This window comes from Tympanuchus pallidicinctus, unplaced genomic scaffold, assembly GCF_026119805.1.
Source record: "Tympanuchus pallidicinctus isolate F22 unplaced genomic scaffold, pur_lepc_1.0 scaffold3, whole genome shotgun sequence".
NCBI classification, from domain to species: Eukaryota; Metazoa; Chordata; class Aves; order Galliformes; family Phasianidae; genus Tympanuchus; species Tympanuchus pallidicinctus.
Window position 1 is genome coordinate 93,414,301 of NW_026294747.1, and position 15,343 is coordinate 93,429,643.

A 15,343-nucleotide genomic window follows, 5' to 3' on the forward strand; every position below is an offset into this window, starting at 1 on the left:
AGAACCATTGAAAATTCTCATTCTGGTTGACAAATCACATCTATTTTTACACAAGACAATAAACTCAATGGCATCTAATGTGTCACTGAAGTTAAAAAAGAAAAAGGCTCATATTGCCCTATTGCCTTTTGCTGATATTGAATTGGAAAACGAACAACAGAAAACACTAATATCTGCATCAAAATGCCATATTAGCCCACATATCTTCAGGAGAATGAAAGTCTTAAATTTATAAAATGGTAGGCTTGAGGATTACTGAGAGTTGTAGTTCACAGCCATATTCCTTCCTTCTCCACTTTACATCACTGGCCAAGTATAAAAATTCTTCCCCTGCTTCTTAACAGTTTCTCTTTAAAGATCAGGTATAGACTGGACTAGATGGACCATTGGTCTGCTCTGGTCTGATGAATTCCATGCAATAATGCTAATTAACCTCTTGGAGAATATCCATACATAAAACTGTTTCATAATTTATACATAGCAAGCATCTAGCCTGCTGTGTTGAATTTAGAATTGAGTTCAAGCTAGAGGCTGTTTGAAGCTGACTTGAAAAAACACCCTCCTCCATACACACACACACACAAAAAAAAAAAAAAAAAAAAAAAAAAAAAAAAAAAAAAGAAAGAAAAGAAAAGAGAGAAAGAAACACGGAGAAACAAAAAGCCTCAACATGCAACCTTAGCTTGGGAGGAGAGGTGGAAAAAGAATTGATTTTGGATAGAAAAACAAAATAGAGCATAATCTCCCATCTTATCTATGCTTAAACACAACCTCTCACTCCACCAACACATATAACCACATTTTCTGTTTAGGAAACAAATAATAGATTAGCAATTTTTTTTTTTTTATTATAGTAATCAAATTTTTCAAATACTAAGAAAGGGAGCATTATTTTATAAGCGTAACATTCTGAGAATCAGAAACTCAGTTGGCCATCTCCCTATCACCAATCAATTTAGTCATTTAAAAATACCTGGAAAAAAAATAATACATCTGTCCCCTCCTGGCGTGCCTAGACAGTTATCTTCTCATCAAACAAAGCCAAGTGCAGTGGCAAAAAATTCAGTATTCATTTGATTTTCCTAAACAAAGTAGAGGCTATTGTAGAAGGAATAACCAATCTGAAGTGGTTTTCACAAACATGGAAGTTCATTTCTTCCTCATCAAAACTGAAACAAAAAAAAATCTTTTACAACACATTCTCATAAGTACTCTTTTAGCTTGGGAACAAAAATCTTCTTTAATCCTGGTTTAGCTTTTAATATTACATTGTACATTAAAATTCATAAAGTAGTTCATTCCAGGCAAAACAAACTACTTTTCAGTTCTACTCTGCAAATAGCACAGGAGGTACAATAAATGCTGTTGCTTTCAGAACAGCTTTTATCAGGACAAGGTTTACTACTCCATTATTACTGCGGCGCCTGGAAGTGCAGTTATAGTTAAGTGTCAGTGTTTCCATTAACTCTCCTCCATGGTGGTTTTCACGGGGGAAGGAGAGGGTTGCATTTATTATTTTGTTCATTTTGAGTTTCATTAAAGTGCAACTTGGCACAAGGACTACCAAACTAAGTCTCAAATTTAAAAATTAAAATTTTGCTGGTGGTGATGGATGATGTGTGAATTCCAGGGCTCTAACCTGAAACTGCATGAATCAGGCATTATCTGCAGTTCCTGGAAATACAAGTGTGGAAGTTCACTGGTCTTCAAGCCTCAAGAAAGCAGTGTCCTCCTCAGTATCAGTCTTTAAGAATGACATCCTTTCTCTGGGATGCAATCTGAAACTGCTTTATCATGAAAAAACTCTAATGCCTATTTGTGGTCAGAAGCCAAAATCAAAATCTTTATAAACTGAGTAGCCAAAACTGTAACTCATGCAAGATTTGTGGATATTTCTTAAAAAGTTGGCTTGCTAAAATTGTATTCTGCTCTTGACTTTATACATATTCTGTTTTTACACAGGGTCACCATGGACCTCAAGAATCAGCACAATTTTTCTTTGGGCAATATGAGTAGAGAGAATAGTTTCTTCCTCAGCAATTCTGAAACTGAGGTCACTTGTTCTGAGGAAGAAGCGTGCATAACTGTAGGACAGCTATCAGCATATACAAGAAAGCAAATCTGTAACTTAGTCACCTGTCTGCATCCTTTCTCCAAGTTGAGGAGGAGGAAGAATCTGCTAGTATGCTAGGAGCCATCCCTAGCATCAACCTGAGGAACTCCATTCACCCTGAACACAGGTGTTGAAGAAGGGAAAAAATGTACAAATAAAGAAATAAAAAAAAAAAGGATTTTTTTCTTTTTTTGGTATGTGGGGGGGAGGAGAGGGAGGGTTGGAGAGATTGAATTAGATTGCCCTGCAGTACCTACCTGATGGAGATGTGAATGTTTATACTTTTCACTGCCCTGGAAAAGAGCCTGACAGACAAGATTCTGCCCCAGGAAGTGGTAAGGTGAATAACATCCAAGGGAAAATTCTTGTGCACTCTGTCTGTACTCAGCTCATCAGCCAGTAAGATAGTAACAGATGTAACAACTTGACTGGCTCAGAGGGCTAAACACAGTTCTGAAAGCTCATGCATTAGAGGCTAATGATTTCAATTAAAAAAAAATTAGTAAGATTTTGCTTTTTTGTTTAAGTCAGAGAGAAAGGGAAAAGTAAAGGGGACAAAGAGCTTCTTAAAGGATTTCCAAAAAGAATTGGAAACAATCCAGATACATTAGCTCAAGTAGCCACTAGTAAGAATGCTGTAAAAATGAGATAAATTCGGTGCAGTTCCTTCTAACTCAGCCACCAGGGTTTCTGCTTGGTGAGTTCCTACTATCCTATCAGACCTCCAAGGTCACGCTTTCTGTTTTTGCATGTAACAGTATGTAAAATTCACACAGAACAAGCCCAGCTGCTAAATGGTTAAATCTGCTCTACTGTCTGGCCACCAGTTGGCAACACAAAAATGCAAAATAGATTCTTTTCAGGATGTTTATTTTCACATCCTTCCGAAACTGATAACTTGCAATTGCAAAATAAACCTTCATGTGTGGCATATTAGCTTCCATTTTTCATGGTTTCATAGTTTAATTGTTTCAAATGTTACACTGGTCTAAAGACTTAATATTAAATATGCTGGCTGTTGCCTGAATTCTGTTGTCAGGATAAATGGTCTGTTTTGTCTTTCAACAGCTATCCAAGTATTTCACAGCTAAGCTAGAAAAAATATTATGCTGCATTTCTATGCAGTGAATGTTAAATAATTGCTCATAATAATTTTAGTGATAATCATGTTGGTAGTTTTATTTCCTTTATATCAAATGCTCAGTACACTGTGGTCAGTTTTCTTGGGGTGGGGTGGCAGTAAGCAGCAATCAGAGAACTAGTTTGCATTAATAATTTTGCAGAATCCTGACTACTGTTTATTTCTGCTACAATTTGTAAAATTATATTTTCTAGGGCAATTATAAGAATAATGTCATTATTACTTCTAGCATTAAGTGTTGTACTTACTCTACTAAAATGGATACTTAAATATTCAGACCCAGGGTTCAAAACACTTTGTAGCAGCTGGCAAGTACTACATGTGTTTATAAGTGGATAATTCTGGCAACGTGTTAAAAGTTGTGCAGCACCCAGACTTTGATGTTTCCACATCCCTCATCCGCCTAGGAGATAAAGAGCTCACATTTTGTTGAATGACAAAAATATAATACAATAGTTAGAAAAATGCTTGTTTTGTTCTATACTTCTCAAGTATTAGTCCATAAGGATTCCTTCTTAACCTGTTTTCCTTTTAAAAAGGATCCAAACAAAACTGTACGCTGTTTCTACTTTTAACTGTCGTGATTAGACTAACAATGCTCCTGATTGCCACTAAAAAAAATGGAACGCAAATGTAAACAAGTACACAGTAAAAAAAAAAAAAAAAAAAAAAAGACTTCATGTTTTGTCAGTAAAAAGTACAAACAACCCTAAGTCACTCTTTCAGGCTGCAATTTCCAAATTTATACAATTTAAATGAATTAAAACCAATACAAGGACTATCTCTGACTCTACATCCTTATGGATGGTCCTGTAGTTTAGCTGTGAAATTGCCCAAGACCACTTGAGACAGAGTGAGACATTACCTTGGTAGAAAGAGATAAGTTAAGAAGGAGGGTTAGCCTTTGCTCTGATTGGACTCCACCTGGACTGTGGGAGTATGTACAGATATTAATCCAAACTCAAAAGTTGTTTTGAACACACTTATCTATATTTAACTATTTCCTGCTAAAGCATTACTATGTAAATAGACTCTCCTGCTTTATCTTGAAGATCTTTAGTGGATTTTACAGACTAAACTCAGTTAATGATAGCAAAACTAGACCATTAGCACTGTCTGTTCTTTCTGTTAATATTTTTTCTTTTCTCGTGAAAAGCACTATAGCAGGTCAGAAGTGACCTTCTGTCCTTCCTTTTCCTATGCCCTCATTATACATTACTTTAGCATGATCCTTGGCATCCATTAGAAATCAGGTAAATAATCTGTAGGAATTTGTAGCATTCAGAATAAATATAGAATATAGTTGTAGGCATATGCTTGAGCCTGCTTAGTTAAAAAACTGATCTGTGTTTATACACTCAAACATCACAAAACTTCCAAAATTCTCAAGCCTTGCTTTGTATGGCAAACTTAGCAAAGCATCATTCCCACCTATCTCCAGATCAGTTTGTTTTGTCCTTGTAAAGGTACAACCTTTAGCTAAAGCAATGACAGGTATTTCAGAAAAAAGAATTATTATTATTTTTTTTTTTGAGTGTTTCACAATTGTATTTCTCAATTTCTCATGACCCGTAAAACCAGCATCAAGAGTTTCCTTGACCGACACAATGACCACTGAATTTATGCATATAATTCCGTCAGACTTTCTCATTTTGGGAGAGTTAAAGAAGGAGTTGCACCAGATTTTACAGAAATCAATACGAGTTTCATTTGAACACAAACTAAATGAAGCTATAGTGCACATATGCCAAACTTTCAGAGCAATGGATCATGCAAGACTGTTTTGTTACCCAGTTGTCAACAGCTTGATCTGATGAAGGTGCCCCCAGCATTTTGGGAGGGAGTCTTATTTCCTAGACGTTTAGTTCAACCTATTTGTTTTCTGGAATATAATTCTAAAGGCAATACAATGTGCTCTACTTCTGCCTTCATTCCCACTCAGTTTAGTGGTCCAAACCCTTCAAAATCCCTGCTTAAAACTCTAACATTAAAACAACACCTGAGAATTACAGGGCAAAAAAATAAAAATAATAAAAGACAGTGTGATCTTAGACCAAGTAAAGCTTATGTCTCAATAGAAAGAGCAAAAAACTCTGAGGGGGCCATAATAGATAGAGTTTATCTTTAAACTAGAAAACAGCTAGTAATGAACTGCTACTAACATCCACTACACTTCTTAAATTTAATTTGTGACATGCACTGCAAATAACGATTCTGTGAGCATTTAAAGAACACGACTGCAAAATCTTTCCTCTTTTGAAGAAAGGCATCACCTAGCAGGACATGAAGAAAGCACAAGCAAATCCAAAAGACAGAGAGAGCAGTTTACTTGTGGAGGCCGGCTGGGTGGTGTGCTTATGAGAGGTGCGGGGCCCATGGCAGAGGCTGCGTTCAAGCTCCTTTCCCTTTCATCCTGGTAAATTCGATCTCGTTCAGCTTCTGGCAGCTGCAAGAAGTTCTGCATAGCCCGAAGGTTTACGAGCAAGGACTGCGAGGCAGTCTTGGGATCCTCTTCCTTTCGGAGGATTTCTGAGAGCAAGCCCTGTAGGGAGGGGGAAGAGAAAAAATGCTAGACAGTTAGCCTGGTACAATTGTCCCCTGCACAGCCGCTGCTCATCAGTCCTCCTTCCACTGGGCTTGGAATGAGAACAGCCAAACGGACTATTAGATCCACACAGGAATATATTAATGGCAATTTAGGTAACAGAGAAGAGAGCCTCAATTGTGCTCTTAATTTTATTAAGCATCTGTTTTACATACAACACAAACTGAATCTGCCTAATGGGTCTCCTTCCTTTTACTGGCTTAACTTGCCATGAAATCTTTCACAGTTGCCAGACAATCACAAGAAGTTAAGAGTAAATAAAACACACATAGTCCAGAGGCATGATGAGGTTCTCAGGCTTCCCAAACAAAGCACACAGCAAACCTCAAGAAATGGCTTTCCTTGTTACTAGCAGCTTAAACAGCTCTTTGAAAGAAGTGATATCTTACACCTAATTTGAAATAGTAAACTCATAATGTTATTTAAGTACTTCTTAATGATCCAGATCCATATTTTTAATAAGGCAGTACTTAGATGTGAAAGTTTTATATTGGAGTTTAATAACAGGTGACACAACTGACCACTGGCCTCTGAAGAGATACTTCCTCTGCTTTGTCAAGGAAAGAGAGAGGTTTGTCCCTCTCCTCCTACCGTCTCCATTCCCTCATCAGGACTACTCTAATTCTTACCCAGTCCATTGCCTGGGCTTTGCGTGGGCATGTGCTGTGTAGGTCCCTCATCCAGTCCTTTTACTAGCATTGTCCTTGTCAGAGCCCAACAAGGATACACCAAAGAGAGGATTAGGAATGAAAAAAAGCCAGCACCCAGGGCACATGCAGCACGCTGCAGATGACAGCATGCTGCCATCTCATACAAATCACGCCAGGTTCCCTACATAACAACTACATCTTACATCTCAGCAATGGAGCAGGTCTGGGAGACCTAATTACTCTAATAGATGAAATATTTATGAACCTGTGAGTGCAACTAGAAGTTTAACATCAACAGGTTCTTAAAGTCTCCCTCCTGCCAAGTTCTCCTTTTAAATATATCAGGCATACAAAATGCTCTGCTGTCTTGAAGTAACAAGGTTTGCAGTAAGAAAACTGTTAATTTTTGCAAAAGCAAACATGAGTTTCTTTTGAAAATAAATGCTATTACCATGCTGGGACAAGGAGAGTCTTCTACTGTGAATGTAACAAAGGAATATGAATGTGGTATTAAAGAACACAACCTAATGCTCCTTTTCCTAAAGAGATGTTGCATTTAAGGAAGTGGAGAGTGTTCTGCTTTAACTAGGAAGAAGCGTTAAGACTAAGAGAAGCAATTCTGATTGAAGATATCCATTCCTACAGAAAGCTATGGCCCAAACATCAGCTCCTGCCTTCTTTAGGGAGTTCTTATGCTCACAGCACTTAGGGAAGCTGCCATCTATCCCAAAAAGTCCTTTCTTGTCAGGCAAAAGCCCTATATGGAAGTGCTGCTGCAAAGCCAATGGTCCCAGGCAGCCGTGCTCAGGCAGCTGAGCACAATTCTGAGCTCTGCATTTCCACATCACTCTTCTGCCTCCCAAGGCAATGAGAATGGAGGTGTTAAACACAATGCTGGGGCCAGTCTGGTCTTCAAGACTCCATATGGGTCTGCACAAACAGAAGGAAGGTGGGATGGAAAACACAAACTAACTTCCCAGCACTGAGCCTGGAAAATAATTTGGAGGAGGATTTTTAAAAAAATAAAAATCTGGTGAATGCTTTCTTACCACTATTCTTCATTCCTCCTCCTTTCTGGTGTCCAGGCAGAAACTATTTAGGAGGTAAATAAATGAGTTACAGACAAAAGCATCATTTGTGTTAAAACTTATTCTAAATTCAAAAATTTTCTTAGTTATTAGTCTCAACAATAAACTTATTACAAAATGTGGAGGTTATATTCTCATCTACATGGTTTATGTACTTCTAAGTACTCAAAACACACTATTATCACTGTTTTTCAGTGGTAGGGTTACACTACCCATCCTTCAAAGAGCATCAAAAATGATTCTGTGCCACTGGAGAGAAGACAAAGCTGTCTGCAGAGCACAAGACGTATGACTGAGGTGTAAAAATGTGTGATTTCTGACTGCTACTGTGCTGAGAACAACTGCTGCAGGATTAAAATGAAGAAAGAAAAGATAAACTCAAGTGGACTGATTCTGCACTGGCAGGATCTCCTGCACTGGCAGGAGAGAAGGCTCCTTACCAACAGCCAACCACAGAAAATGTCCTTGAAAAATACTTTAGCACATACTAGAAAAGAATTACTGGAATAGGTCCTTGCCACACAGTAAGCAGTTGAAGAAAAAAAAAAGGCAGAATAAGCTGTATTTCTTTTTTTTTAATAACTATTTACGCTGTAGTGAAATAAACAAAGCAAGTTTTCCTGTTGTTTTTGTTTTGCTTTCAGTTTTTCCTGCATTTATCATTATAACAATACCTGCAAGATATCTCTTGGTGATTAGAATTGGCATTAAGTCCTCTTTCTCCTCTCTTTTCCCTACCACTGGCGTGAATCTTTGCATGAGTTGGGAGCACAGCAGAGGACATAGATGTGGAGAGAAGAGGGGAGATGACAGCATTCAGTTCCTACTGCTTCATCTTTTTGAGCACCAAATTTCACCTAGAGAAAGTTAGATGAAAAGCAAAATGGGAAGATCCTAGAAAGAATACCCTCGTATCTTGCCATTCATTCTAAATGGCTTGAAACAGTTTGCTAAGCTGCAAGTCTTGGTGTCGCCTCCTGATACTGAACCTCAGGCTACATAATACGCCAGTGCTACTTGGCCTAGAGGTTATAGGAAAAGTCAGAGGTAGAGTTCTCTTCACTCTTCCTCCCTGTTATTCTTTCACACTGGAAATGTATTTTCTTAAGATGCTACCAGGAGCCATTGAAAAAAGAAAGTTTACACGTTATCACAAGTATAATTCATTACTAATTGCACAAAAATGTTCAATAAATATTATCAGTGCTTTCAAAAGCTAATTATGAATTCTTTAAAAGTGGAGATAAACGAAAGTGTCTGCCAATATGAACAAAAACACTGCCTGTCTGGCCCCCAGTTTGTCTCCACTTTGAACATAATCACTGATTCAAATAGATTTTATCAGCCTTGTAGAACTTCAAAGCTTCAGAAGAAAAATGCAATTTGCCAAAATCCTCCCCAAAATATGTAGAACATCCTCGAACGCTATCTGCCTTCATTGCAGGGTGCTTAAGACCCATGTCCAGGTGGAGGATTATTTGCAGGCTCCACCCACAAGCCTGGATCTCTGCCAAATAAGTTATAAGCAGACACATTTATCTATGTCGCTTAGTAGCAAGAGGAGAGCTGTCATGATAGTGTAATAGCACCTTTTTACCTTTTATTCAATAGTGATATGGATAGTGTGCTTTTTCTTAAATTACAGTACGAAGAATTATATGAATACAGTGGCAATTTCTGTTATACTTAAGCAGCCAAATTTCTCTCTACCACATAATTTACAGAACTCAAATTCAATAAAACATTACATGATGGTCCATTACTGTTATCAATTTTGAATAATCCATCTTCATTTTTCATTTTACTGGAAAATAAAGTGTGCCAAAGACAAAGTGGAAGAAAAAAAAAAGTGCCTGAGAAGGTGGTTGGTGTAAACTTGGATGTTGTTTTAAAATTACATGGAGCCATTTACTGCATCCAAGTATTCTCCACTGAAATAGCTATTGCCCAGAACTAGTATGGGCACAGTTTTAAATACACTGAAGTTTTTACATAGGAGAAGATGCATTATCTATTAACAAAATGCAATATATCCTGGCAGCTAATATTTTAAACAAGTATGGGGGTGAAGGAAAAAGGAGGAGGATAGAAAGGTATCTGGCACAAACACTGAGAACTACTCAAAACACCCTGAGATGAAAAACTGTCACTTGTGGGAAGAGGAAAAATTACAATAGTCAGACATGGCAAACGTGGCAGAAAGCACTCCTCCACTTTTCACCAAGCTGGAGATGGAAGTCACTCACCTCTGTACAGCAGAACCTGAGCTCATGCAGCAAATTTTATGGTTGAAAATGTACACAAACAAAGACAGGTAACTCAGCGTTATAGTTCCAATCACAACCATGACTAACAGCTCCTCACTGGTACAGCATAGAGATGTCACTCTGCTGTGCACCAGTTTAAGTTATGCCTCCAAGTCAAATGCCACACACACTGGTGGGAACCAAGGCTTTTCACTCCCTACCTCATGTTTGAATTTACTAATGCACTGCAGATATGGGAAAGGAGTTTGTTTACTTGTATGGGATTCTGGAGGTGGTTTGAAGGAACAAATGCTGATGTTCTTCTCCAGCTCTTGTAAGAGGACTTAAGCATAGTGAAGAGCCTCCAGTTTAATGGAAACCATGTAGAGGCAGACTGAGCCAGTGTTCTGCAGGGAGACTGGCACACAGCACTATCTGTTGATGCCTCTTGCCAAATGCCACCCGGACCAGCAGGCTGACCACAAAATGCCAGCAAAGATCCTGGGAAAAAGTTGAACCATGCAGTGCATTGCCATCACATGGGAAATACACTAAATTTATTAATAGTGCTGAATGTTAACTGAAATATAACTTACTGAAACTGACTGAATTTGCAGCTCAGTTTACCAAAATCACCCTAGCAAATTGAGAGACCAGTGAGCCCATTTGGTAGCCAAGGTTGAAGCAAACTTGGGTCTGCTTGCACAGATCCTGACTCAACAAACTTTTCCATAGTGTACTACAAAGGGGCACTAACAGGATTCAGTCTGTTTCTCTGCAATCAGTGAGCCGGAATAGCAACTGCTGAAGGACAAATAAAACTTCAGAGCCCACTGTGCACTGAAGCCTTCCTAGCAGGACTGCTGTGGGATTTCTTGCAGGGAGAGGTGCTCCAGCCTCCAAAGCTACTTCTGCTTCTTACAATTGTGCCATTGTGCATGTATGGTGCTTGCAAGTTACAGCTTTCTGGATTTCCCGTTGATTAAACTTGCAAGGAACATTCCTGAGAACTGCACAGTTTTGAAACTTCCATGTTGAAAGTAAGGGCAGGGGGAAAATTATCCAAGAAGAGATTAAGAACGCCCTTTCAATTTTCTTAGGTGTGGCTGAGCTTTTTTCACCACATAAACAGATGATCATTAAAAAACAATCTAGTCCTCAGAGATAATTTAATCTAATTCTTTCCTTCAGGCTGGGCACAAGCAGAGATATTTCTAGGTAACATTTTCCCCCATAAATAAAAAAATCTGGAAAATGTTGGCCAAATGTTGAATTACGATGCTAAGTTGGTAGAACTCCCTTCCCCCCATGTCTCCAAAAATCAGAATTTCTGTAGTTGTACTGTCAAATGCAAGTGTGTAAAACAAGTGGCACACCAGCATCTTCAGCCAATTCAAATGAAGTCCATTTTTAATGCCAAAACACTAAGCTAATCTACTCTGAATTTATAATTGACTTCCTTCAGTGGCTTTTACACTGAAAGCAAATCTTTCCACTCATTTGAGAACATATCTAGACATCATTTTTTTTACTTCTTTTGTTTGTGCAGAACCCCTAAGGTCTTCTGCCTTCAACAACCAAAAATACAGTTCCTGGACATGGCTCAAATATGCTTATGGCAATATAAAAAATGTCAGTGGTATTTTGAGTTAGCTTTTTCTCTTAGAATACAGATTAATTTAAACATGAATTTTCACTTGCTCTAGCAAAAAAAAAAAAAAAAAAAAAAAAAAAGTCAGAAGATATTATATCAATGTTAGATTGAAGAAGAAAAATAACTTCTAAATAGCAGGAGTTAATAAATGCTGCCTAAACTTTAGTTACATGTGATGAATCCTTGGGTAAAGTGTGACAAATTCTGAAGCACAGCAACCAGAACAAATTTAAATGTTTTTATGTAAGAAACACAGGTACATATACCTGTACTTACTCAACTGTTACTAAGGGTACAATGACAACTTTCAATTTTGCAAAGATGAAATGTACCTATAGCAAACTCCTCTGTGTTTCAGTGAGGCTTCACTCGCATATGAAAAGTACAGCTTATTTCTTCACAATACTGAGGCCAATGTTGCCTTGGCTCCTAGTATTTTTCCTTTCTATTCCCTTTGTTGGCCACAATAAATAGTAAATACTACAGATAGTTACGTAGCTAGCTGCAAATACTAATTTGATTAGCTAACACAATTTGTAGGATATGGGGATACTACTCTGTGTTCTTTCAAGTTTATTTGGTTGAATATTGCCAAAATATATTACATATATATATATTTCATATCTTTTGTTCTTTTCACTGGATTTTTTTTCAGTGTTCATGTTTGAATTTCCTCCTAGTTTTGGGTCACTTTGAGTATATTTTTACCAAGCTGGTTAACTACAATGTCTTTAGAAGAATAAAACTTCAAGAAAATGTTGTTACTAAGAATAACATTGTTAGTAAGAAAAATGTCTAATAATTGGAAATCAGTATTTTCACTAGAAAACTGGCTCTACTGCTGCATTCCTCCCATCTCTAGAGCATCTTTTTAAGGCAAATTCAAGGTCCAGTCAGAATCAATTGTTCTTATACTTTAGATAACAACTACTGTTTATGAATGATAAACGAAAAACAGTATGAAAAGTGAGGTGACAAAAACTGAACAAATGGCTTCGGAAGAGGGAGTTGGGACAAAATAAACTGCTTTTAGGCAAGTCTGAGAAAGAAATAAACAATAAATTATTTATTTTCCCAATTATTTGCTCATGGTTTTGCTCAGGTAAGATAGCAGCTGCAAGCCACAGTAACTTGAAGCAACTATTAGTATTTCAATACCTTGCACTATCTATAGATAAAATATTACATGCTGCATTAAAGAAATCTCTGTTACTTATTCTTAGATACAATAACTGATGCTGCCTGAACCCAACCTTGATAAGTTGCACGAGTTCATGTATTCCATGAAATCTGGTCCTGAAAACCTCCTCTGTAGTTAAGAGGAAAGACACACAGACACACACACAGCTCTATAGATAATTCACCCTATGACTGCCTTTCTTTTAGCTGAAGGAGGATGTAAAAAAAATTGATCTTTCTCAAAATGATTACAAATGACATGCTGATTCAAATCTGGTACTAGTGCATATGAAACAGTTTTTATTCTCCAAGTGAGAAACATCAACATTTCAAAAGAATCGCAAATTATATATTTTTAATATACTCAATAATGAGCAAATACTCAAGCCCTAAGTTTAAAAACGTGGAATTCAAAGCAAACTTATGTACATTTAGAAAAACATATATTTCTTATAAAGAAATTCTATTTTCTTTTCTGTTAAAAAACAGACTTTAAAAAATTTAAGATCTTATTAGTTACTCTGAGTATACTGACATTTCTTCCATAACTTCTGCTTGATTAAATTCCACGCAACATGGCATTAAGTTAAATTCATAGAGTAGAATAAATTATAACAGGGTTAGCTTCTAAAACAGGTGTAAAAAATAACACATTTGAGTGTTGCTTATCAGCTTTGCTAGGGCTAATTTTTTCTGCACTGATGAGCTGCAGTATATGCTCTGACGTGGACATTGGCAATCTCAGAAACTACAAACTGCAAAAACACATGAAAGAACAGAGGACCTAAAAATAAAGCTTTCTTTTTTTTTTTTTTTTTTTTTAATTAAGTATTTTCAGAAAGTTCCTAAGAGTCACATTATGAAGACCTTCACCAAAAAATGACAGAAATAAATGCAAACAAGAGTGAAAGACTATCTCAGAGAGATACCTGGGAGAGAAGATAGTTTTTCAGCGCATGCATGTGGTCAGTACTGGCATACCTTCACAACACAAAGGCAATCTGTTGGGTGACTTTGTGTACGGTTCTGCATTTCCTTTCCAGGGAAGATGGAGAGGAACCAAGACATCTCTAAGAACAGTGTGTATTCCCACAGCTTTTATTTCCACAAGCCTATCACCCTGGATTTCTGTACGATATCAACATGGACACTGGTCCTGCAAGGAAGTGTCGTTCCTTGACAGGAGCTAAATGGCAAAATAGAAGTGAGGACAGGCACTTAAAAGGTGATAATTACTAAATATATGAATTAATAAGGAGAGAAAGAGAGGGAGAGAGGGAAAGAAGGGTTCTCCTAGATTTAAAAGAATAAGAAAAAAAAGGTACTGACCTGAGTTCGGTTAAAAGCCACACGTGCAAATACTGCCTGTGAGATTCCTGCTCGTTTCAGTTCATCACGGACCCACTGGTAGATTTCGGAAGACACCTCTGTGTTTGTTGAGACCTGCTGCTCCAACGGCTTGTTCATGGATCTACTGACAGGAGGAGGGTGGTTCAAGTACTGTTGGTTTAAGGACTGCTGGGCTAGAAGTCTGTTCACTGCATACTGCTGGTTCAGCAACTGGGCCATTACCAGCTGCTGATTTACCAGCTGAGGGCTAATGGGAGTAGATACAAGTCCAGGGTGCAGATTTGGAAGTGGGGTCCGAACTGATGGTTGACTACCATGAGAAAGCTGAACGGGGGATGGAGGCTGTTCGGCTGTGTTCCCTGGGACCGGTTGCTGACCGAAGTTGACATGGTTGGCACCTTGCTGGGATAGTTCAGAAAGACTATCCATCTCAACTATGATGGAAAAGAAACATTGAAAAAGCCAACATAAGACTGAATATCACAAATTTCATTCTCCTTGCAAGATGTGCTAACAAAAGTAAATAAAGATAAAATAGCATATTCAGGGTTGAGCTTACAGTATTCTCCAGCCTAGACTGGCAGGTCTATTACAACATCCTGCTATTTGCCTTCAAAATTAATCAAAAAAATAATGGTGTAGTGGATCTTAAAAAGAAAAACAAACGCACAGAACAACTAACTGTCCATCATTGACACTAAGTCCTTGGAGGAACCAACAGAACATCAGACCAAAATAACGTGTTTTAAAACACACATGTGGCAAAATCACTGCCAGAGGGCTTGCAAATATGCAATGCACAAATTTCTAACCAAACCATGAGTTGGTGGTTACAGAGGACATTCCCATAGTGATTGATGTAGGGTGCTTCAGAGATGGCAGCAAACAACCAGGAAGAGGGCAAATACAGGAAACTTCTCATGCTGCAGAAGATGCAAGCAAAATAGTGACTGTGCAGGAGTAAGGAGGGCTGTAACTGGAAAGCCCATCCAGCCCAAAGAGAAGCCCCATTGACTGTGTTACTCTTGTGGAGTCTCTGCCCTCACATCTGCAGTTCCCAGACACAGGAAATCTGTAACAAGCAGGGTGGGGTGTGGACCTCCCCATGCTCTGCTAATTTCTAGATGCTGCATCGACTGTATTGGACAGCTAGGAACTAGTATAATTTATGTAAATTACACAGATGGGCTGCTTTATCTTGCAACCATGTATGCATGTTTTTTTTCAGTGACTTGCAACATGGTTGGTTTTTTTTCCTTATATTAACTCATCTGCCTTGACACGCCCTCCTTTTTAATTAACAACACAGTTTTTTAA

General features: G+C 37.9%; 1 protein-coding gene across 9 annotated transcripts in view; it reads right to left on the reverse strand.

Moving 5' to 3' along the window:
• The window catches only part of SATB1 (SATB homeobox 1), a 90,777-nt gene that overhangs the window by 28,062 nt on the left and 47,372 nt on the right, over nt 1-15,343 (reverse strand). For all 9 annotated transcript variants that reach the window (XM_052693072.1, XM_052693069.1, XM_052693065.1 and 6 more), the window contains 2 exons: nt 14,006-14,460; nt 5,584-5,796 (listed from right to left, as the gene is read on the reverse strand). In XM_052693072.1, coding sequence (XP_052549032.1) covers nt 5,584-5,796; nt 14,006-14,460 — 668 coding nt within the window. The remainder of the gene's footprint in view (nt 1-5,583; nt 5,797-14,005; nt 14,461-15,343) is intronic.